This window comes from Megascapheus bottae, chromosome 7, assembly GCF_031878675.1.
Source record: "Megascapheus bottae isolate mThoBot1 chromosome 7, mThoBot2.hap1, whole genome shotgun sequence".
NCBI classification, from domain to species: domain Eukaryota; kingdom Metazoa; phylum Chordata; class Mammalia; order Rodentia; family Geomyidae; genus Megascapheus; species Megascapheus bottae.
This window is the reverse complement of record NC_143515.1, coordinates 31,250,662-31,258,639: the sequence shown is the minus strand read 5'-3', so window position 1 is coordinate 31,258,639 and position 7,978 is coordinate 31,250,662. Positions and strand designations below refer to the sequence as shown.

At 43.5% G+C, this 7,978-nt stretch overlaps 1 protein-coding gene across 1 annotated transcript; it reads left to right on the top strand.

Moving 5' to 3' along the window:
• The first annotated feature begins 1,038 nt into the window (after positions 1–1,038).
• Pole4 (DNA polymerase epsilon 4, accessory subunit) lies at positions 1,039–6,837 on the top strand. Its single transcript, XM_090336604.1, has 4 exons — positions 1,039–1,297; positions 1,663–1,747; positions 2,616–2,657; positions 6,549–6,837. Exons 1-4 carry the CDS (start codon positions 1,079–1,081, stop codon positions 6,560–6,562), a joined length of 360 nt encoding a protein of 119 aa, XP_090192730.1. The 5' UTR covers positions 1,039–1,078; the 3' UTR covers positions 6,563–6,837.
• The last annotated feature ends 1,141 nt before the right edge of the window (positions 6,838–7,978 follow it).

The window sequence follows — 7,978 nt, the reverse complement described above, 5'->3', positions numbered from 1 at the left end:
GCCCCCTCCCTTTTAAGCAGGGAGCCTATGATTCATCCCTATAATCCTACTTAGTCGAGAAACTTAAGTTTGAGGATTGTGGTTCAAAGCCAGCCCAGGTAGGTAAATCTAGTTAGCTAGCAAAAAGCCAGAAGTGAAGGTGTGGCTCAAGTGGTAGAGTAGTAGCTTTGAGCACAACAGCTCAGGGACAACATTGAGACCCTGAGCTCAGGCCCAGCGATCAGCATTTAAAAAAAAAAGAAAAAAAAATAGTGATGGACCAGAAGTTTGGGCCTAGAGGTAGAGTGCTTGCCTAGCATGCACGAAGACCTGGGTTCAATTCCTCAGTACCACATACATAGAAAAAAGCTGGGAGTGGTGCTGAGGCTCAAGTGGGAGAACTGTAGCTTTGAGAAAAGTCCAAGGATAGTGCTCAGGCCCTGAGTTCAAGGCCCAGGACTGGCAAAAAAAAAAAAAAAAAGTGACTTGCCCCAAAGGAAACTGTATGTGTAAAGTATTCGTATATTTTAAAAGCTTTAACTCCAATGCCATGACGACAGTTACAGGCTATGGAGGCAACAGATCTCTTGGTCCTCAATGGTTCTTAGGCGTGTCAAGGGACCCGGCGATGGGATGCGTGGCCGCGACCTCAGGACCCCCACAACCCCACGGAGTCTAACCTCCTCTGCCTGGACTACACTTCTTCCATTTCGGCCTCCCTCTCCTCCCCGGGCGTCTGGTCAGGTTTCTCGCCCTCCTCAGCGATCTGGGGCGGACCCGGTGCCGACCCTTGTCCGCGGGGCCTGGCTTTCTCCAGAGCGGGGCGGGGACCAGCCCGGCACAACCCCGGTAATTAACGGCAAAGTGGAGGCAACCGGGGTGGCTGGGCCCGACCGGAAGGGAAAGGCCACCGGAGACCGCGACCCCGGCGAGGGGGCGGGCACACCGCGCCCTCTCGACTTCCGGCGCGCCCGGCCGCGTGGGGGCGGAGCTATGCGCCCAGTAGAGGGCGTGGTTCCCACCGCGCGCGGGAAAGGGGCCGGAGACGCCTGCGCGCGCTCAGTCGGGGGCCGCGCGCGCGCAGTCCGCTGCGGGCGGGATGGCGGCAGCGGCGGCGGCCGCAACTGGGAGTGGGGCGCCGCGGGAGGAGGAGGGGCCCGGAGGGGAGTCAGCGGCCTTACAGCCCCAAACTCCAGCGAATGCACCCGGGGCTCGCCTGTCCAGGCTTCCCCTAGCGCGCGTGAAGGCTTTGGTGAAGGCGGACCCCGACGTGACGCTGGCGGGCCAGGAAGCCATCTTCATTCTGGCGCGAGCTGCGGTGCGGCGGGAACGCGAGCGAGCTCGGGGCCGCGCGGGGAGGTGGGGGGGGGGAGGGCAGGGCGCGCGCAGGGGGCGGGGCCTGAAGCGTGGGCGGGGGGAGCGGGGCGGGGCCTGGAGGGGTAGGAGATACTACTTGGGAGGGCCTGGACTTGTGGATCTAGTGAATAAGCCCAGTGGATTAGATCTGATGGAGGAGGGAAGTGTCCGATCTGACCCCAGGGGCAGGGACAGTTGGAGGACTTTTAGGAATTCAGGGCATCCTTAGCTTTAAACTCCCCCCGCCCCACCTTCCCACGGGATGGCACCCCAACCCCACGGGCTGGACCCCCACATTGATCATTCCTCTGCTTGTCTGCTTCACAGGAGCTGTTTGTGGAGACGATTGCAAAAGATGCCTACTGCTGTGCTCAACAGGGAAAGAGGAAAACCCTCCAGAGGAGAGATTTGGGTAGAGTGGCATTGTGGCAACTGGGAATAGGGCTCCCAATTTGCTGTTTGGGAATGCATTACTGCGGCAATTGAGGGTTTGATGTCTGACCTTTGTTTAGTCGGTAACCCCTGTACACGTGTAAGCCTACATACAGTGTATCTCACCCCTTTGCCCCCCAGCTCTTCAGCTCAAGGCTAGTGCTCTTCCACTTGAGCCACAGCTCCACTTGCAGTTTTCTGGTGGTTAATTGGAGATAACAGTCCTCTTGGACTTTCCTGCTTGGGCTAGCTTTGACACCCATGATCCTCAGATTTCAGCCTCCTGAGTAGCTAGGATTAACGGTGTGAAGCACCACAACTCCAGGCTCACCCTCTTTGTTGCCAAACTTTCAGAGCAAAGAGAATAAATGAACTTAAGTGTAAAACCGGATTGAAGGAGGGCTTTCTCTCTCCACCCCTCTACTCCCCATAGAGCAGTTACTTGGGCTTTTTTCTTTTCTTCTTTTTTCTCTTGTCAGTTATAGGACTTCAACTCTGGGCCTAGGTGCTGTCCCAGAGATCTTCAGCTCAAGGCTAGTGCTCTACCACTAGCCCCTCTTCTGGTTTTTCAGTGGCTAATTGAAGAGTCTCATGGGCTTTTGTGCCCCAGCTGGTTTTGAACCTAGATCCTCAAATCGCAGCCTTTTGAGTAGCTAGCCTACTGTGAGTCACCAGCACCGGTTGGGGTTTGCTGTAGAGAGGTAGGTAGCTAGGTAGCTCATATATAAGAGTTAATGTAAGAAGACAAATTTTCAGAAGTGGCCTAATTTGCGCACCTGGATTGTGTTGTTAAGGCTGACAATCAAATGACCAGCATTGTTCAAATGCCCCTTTGTTGTGTGTTTCAGATAATGCAATAGAAGCTGTGGATGAATTTGCGTTTCTGGAAGGTGAGTTTTTGTTAGTGGACAATCATTTATAACTTTCTTTTTGATGATAATCATGTGAGTTTTCCCTTGTTCAGGAGTAATTCCATCTCTCTTCTTTCCACTAGATTTATTATTACTAAATCTAGTATAGTTCATTTTTCACCGTTGGAGATTTAGAACTTCTACTGGAAAATTTCCTCTTGCCAACAAGAGAAGAGAAAATATGAGAAACATTGGTAGAGTTAGAGAGATTCAAAATTTGATTCCTTTATAGGCTGATATCCAAAATATGAGAAACATTGGTAGAGTTAGAGAGATTCAAAATTTGATTCCTTTGTAGGCTGATATCCTTAAGTATAAACTTCCCTCCCCTCAATACAATGTTAGAAATCAGAAACAACTGGAAACCTTTAAAATGTCACCATGTTCCCTTCTTTTTTTTCTATTCAGTAGTGTATGTATAGTGATTATTATGCCGCAGGGAAATTCTATACTAAAAGTTTCTGTTGGTTCTTTAGAAGTTTGAATTAACTTGATTACTAACTAAATCTTGTCATAGAAATAGCAAATATGTGTAATACCACATTTTAACTACCTCTCTTGGAATGATTTCTGCTACTTATTTCCTTAATCTTCCTGCTGAAGACATATGTTCTGATTGAATACCTTTGTGAAAGTATCCTCAGTTCATTCTGTTTCCACCTCTAACAGTATTTCTCACTACCTCGAAGCCTCATTGCCATCTGAAGTCCTTTCTTGATTTATTTCATTCCTTTGTCCTATATCTTTATATCCAACTAGATGTGGGTTACTTTTAGTGTTTAAATGTCTTTGAAGATTCATTCCCATGTTATTCCTACCCAGATTATTATGTCAGATTATTATGTATTCTTTCAATTTGTACATATGTGTTTAGCTTCTTTTTCTACCTACTTATAATCTGTTACTTGCCTACTTTGCTTTATTAGTCCAGTGTAAATCTTAGCAGTGTTTTTGCCTGTACTTGTAGACAAAGGGTATCCTGTAGTTGCTAGATGCAATGTTAAGTTTTATTATTGCATAGTTCAGATTTAATAAAGTTCTTCTGTTTGTTTATCAGCTACTGAGATTTGTGTGTTAAAGTCTACTATAACTGAAAATTATTTTACTTCTAGTTTTGGGTCATTTTTTTCATTACATATTGTGATTAGGTGATTAGGTATATACAATACTCGATACTCTTATGTATTGTTTGGATTTCAGTCTCTATAAGTTAACCATCATTTCTAGTAGTGTAAAGTATCTCTAAGGCAAAATGCCTTAAAGTCTGTTTTCTCTGGTATTGTCAGGTTTATCAGCTTTAGTGTTTTTGTAGTGTCTGTTTCATTTTTATGTTTACATATATATATGTAAACTATAATTTTTTTTTCTTTTTTGCCAATCTTGGGCCTTGAACCCAGGGCCTGGCCAATGTTCTTGGACTTTCCCAAGGCTAGTGTGCTATCCCTTGAGTCACAACACCATTTCTGGCATTTTCCGTGTATGTGATATTGAGGAATTGAACCTAGGGCTTCATGCACACTAGGCAAGTACTCTATCACTAGGCTTGTGCTCATGGCCCCTGTCGTTGCTTTTAATTGGAGCATTCAATTCATTAATGTTAAATGTCTTTGGGGCATATATGGCTTTGCATCTTCTGCCTCATTTTATCCTTTCTAATCATCCTACCTACGATCGTTTTTTTCCCCCTCCATTTTCTGCTTTCTTTTGGATTAACATCCCTTTCCCCCTTTCTATTAGTTATATTCTATTCCTGTCCCTTTAGTGACTAACCTATTGGTTATGACATGCAACCATGATTTATAAAAGCTTAATGTTAGAACTTTTTTCTGTATTTTGACCCTCATTGGTTCCCTTTTAAGATATTTAGCTAAATATGGTACATGCATATAGTGTTAGCACTCTGGAGGCTGAAGCAGGAGGATCAAAAGAATGAGTCCAGCCTGGATTGACTTTGAGTTCAATTGGGTTATATAGTGAAACTCTGTATCACAAATAAACAAGACACCCCAAATTACACCCCTTCCCCTCAAAACCAACAATTTATTTTTTTTCTGTATTTAATTTTCTGTAAGTTTCATTCTAGTATATAGAAGTGTAGATTTCTTTTTATGTGGTCAGCACTTGGGCTTCTTCAGAATACCTGAAGATATATTCAGATATTGCTGTATTTTGTTCTCTATCCTTTCTCTCCAAGATTCCTATTGAGCAATCTAATGTCTCAGCCCTAATTTTGTTTCTCCATGGTATATTCTATATAATTTTTTCTGATCTTGCAGTTTATTTTCTTCATTTCTTTGATTTCTCTATACCTTTTTGTTGTGTGAATTCTATTTGGTTTTTTGGCAGTGCTGGGCTAGGAATTCGGCTATAAGCTTGCTTGGAGAGTGCTCTACCACTTAAACCATGCCCCTAAGGGGTTTTTGTTTTTGTTTTTGTTTTTGCTTCAATTAAAAAAATGTAGAGTCACAATTTTGCCCAAGTTGACCTAGGGTAGCTGGAATCTCTGGTATGTATGACTACCCACCTTATTTTATTTACATTTATTTATTTATTATTTGCCAATACCAGAATTTGAACTCAAAGCCTTAAACTTGCTTTTCTTACTTGCTTGACTGATGCTCTATAACTTGAGCTATGCCATTAGCTATTTTTTTTTTTTTTTGATCATTGGGCTTGAACTCAGGGCCTGGGCACTGTCCCTAAATTCTTCAGCTTGAGGCTAGCACTCTACCACTCTGAGTCACAGTGCCACTTCTGGGTTTTTGGTGGTTAACTGAAGATAAGAGTCTCACGAACTTTTGTTCCAGGGCTGGCTTTGAACTTCGGTCCTCAGATCTCAGCCTCCTGAGTAACTAGGATAACAGGTGTGAGCCACTGACACTCAGCCCAAGCTAGCTTTTTGCTAGTTATTTTGGAGGTAGAACCTCATGGGCTTTTCCGCCCTACTTGGATTCAAAGCTTGATATTCCAGATCTCAGCTTCCTGAGCAGTGAGAGTTCCTTTTGATTGGAATCTTGATTTTTGAGAACATGTGAATTTCTGGGCTCAGTCACCATCTTAAACTGGGACTTTCCAAAAAGGCATTTTCTTTGGGCCTTTTTCTTATTTATTTTGTTTCAGTTAACTCTTGTTTGTTCTCTATGAACGCTGCTTAGCTAACACAACAACTTATTTCTCTCCTACCTCGATTCTTACTCCCTTGGCTGTTGCACCTTATTCCTAACTCCCCATCCTATGTGTTTTTTAAAATTTTTATTTTTGTCAGTCCTGGGGCTTGAACTCAGGGCCTGAGCACTGTCCTTGGGCCTTCGCAAGGCTAGAGCTCTACCACTTGTGCCACAGCACCACTTCTGGCTTTTTCTATGTATGTGGTACCAAAGAATCGAACCCTGGTCTTTGTGCATGCTAGACAAGCACTCTTACCACTAGGCCAAACTCCTAGCCCCTAAATGTGTGTTTTTTTTGTCTTTGGTCAGTCTTGTGGCATGAACTCTGGGCTTGGGCATGTCCCTGAGCTCTTTAGCTCAAGGCTAGTGCTCTGCCACTTTGAGCCACAGCACTACCTCCAGTTTTCTGGTGGGTAATTGGAGGTAAGAGTCTCATGGACTTTTGTGCCCAGGTTGGGTTTGAACTGTGATCCTCAGATTTCAGTCTCCCGAGTAGCTAGGATTACAGGTGTGAGCCATTGGCGCCTGGCATCTCCTCATCCTCTGTAGTGACATGTTTTTCTCTGGGATCTTTTGGATAGATACTCCTGAAGATTAAAGTGCTGCCAGTACCAACAGTTCTGCTTTGTTAACTTTGCCCAGTTTGTTGGAGTAATGTAGCTCTTAGAGAAACTGATTTACACATTGCACTTTGTATTTGTAGGTACTTTGGATTGATCGCCGAGCTGGGCAGGTTCTGGAGCCTTCACTCCATTCTTCAGCTCTGAAGAACAGAGTCTGCAACACAATCTTCTGTTCTATGTTTACTTAATCTGGGCTAAGCAGGGATCTCAGCAGATAGCTTTCTCCAAAAGGTCTTCCACTTCTTGTGTCTGTCTTCCACATCAGGCCTGGATGCGGCTGCTGCCACCTGGGGCAGAAATGAAGAAACTGTTCTGCTAAGTGGCTTAATGAATGATGAAGACCAGAATAAAGGTCTTTGATCACCTTCAGTCTGTGTTTTTTTTATTATTTTGCCTTTGTTCTTGCACTTTAATCAGAGAGACGTTATTCCTAGGTGTACACTTTACTAATTACATTAAAATCAGTCATTATTCTTTGAGCCAGGCTTCTAGACTATCCTTGTCAGCTATTGTATATCAGTTATTTCATTAATTTTGTTCATTTTTTTCCAGCATGTCATTAGAATGTGCTCCAAAATTTATGGAGTACTATTCCTAGGAATTCAAATAATTGTCTCTTAGGTTGAAAATCAGTTAAAATCTCATTCTAACAGTTTTATTGAGGTATAACTCAAAAGTCACATAATCCACTAATTCAGGTGTACAGTTTGTGTGACGATGCAGGCCTGTAGTCCTACCACTCAGAAAGCCGAGGCAGGAGGATAGTAAGTTTAAGGCCAGCTTTGGCTGCATGGGAAGGTCTAGGTTAGCCTGGGCTACATATTGAAACCCTATCTTGAAAACAGAAGTCAAAACAAATGAAGTGTGCAGTTTGGTTGGTGTGTGTGTGATATGTAAGTATTGCCATAGTGAATATTTTTAACATTTTCACAATGGAATAAAAATGACATATAATATGCAGGCTTGTGTCTGACTTTTTAAAAAGTTTGTTTATCCATTCTACAGCATATCCAGTAACTTAAAAAATTTTAACTTCCTAAAATGTTAATTTAAATACATATAAAATTTTCTGTTTTAACTTTTTCTTTCGCACTAAGGTTTGAACTGAGGGCTTTGGGCTTGTTAAATGAGTTCTCTCCCACCGCTGTACCTAGTTTTAAGTATCTTACTGTCAGTAAGTGTGCTTATGTGTTACTATCTGGCTGTAGACTGTTTTTAACCTTCTCAAACTGAAGTTTGATATGCACTAAGCAGTAATTTCCCTTCCTCCTCTTTCCCAATCCAGGGTATTTTTTGTTGGTTTATTTGGAAGTGTGGGTAACAGCAAGTGGTGGTTAAGGCAGCACTGAGAAGGATTGCAGCAGGAAGCCTTTGAGAGGAGTTCTTCATTATTTTGGATTGTGAATCAGGATTGAGACTCTACAGTATCTACTGTCTAGAATAATGCAGTGACACTGTCCTGTAACAGGACTGAGGACACTCTGTCCTGTAAGAGTCCTGAATAGGACTT

Excerpts from the sequence above, each read along its gene's own strand:
- Pole4 (XM_090336604.1), top strand. The coding sequence starts at position 1,079 with ATGGCGGCAGCGGCGGCGGCCGCAACTGGGAGTGGGGCGCCGCGGGAG. Across the intron at positions 1,298-1,662 it reads TCATTCTGGCGCGAGCTGCG|GAGCTGTTTGTGGAGACGAT; the intron begins GTGCGGCGGGAA and ends TCTGCTTCACAG. Across the intron at positions 1,748-2,615 it reads CCTCCAGAGGAGAGATTTGG|ATAATGCAATAGAAGCTGTG; the intron begins GTAGAGTGGCAT and ends TGTGTGTTTCAG.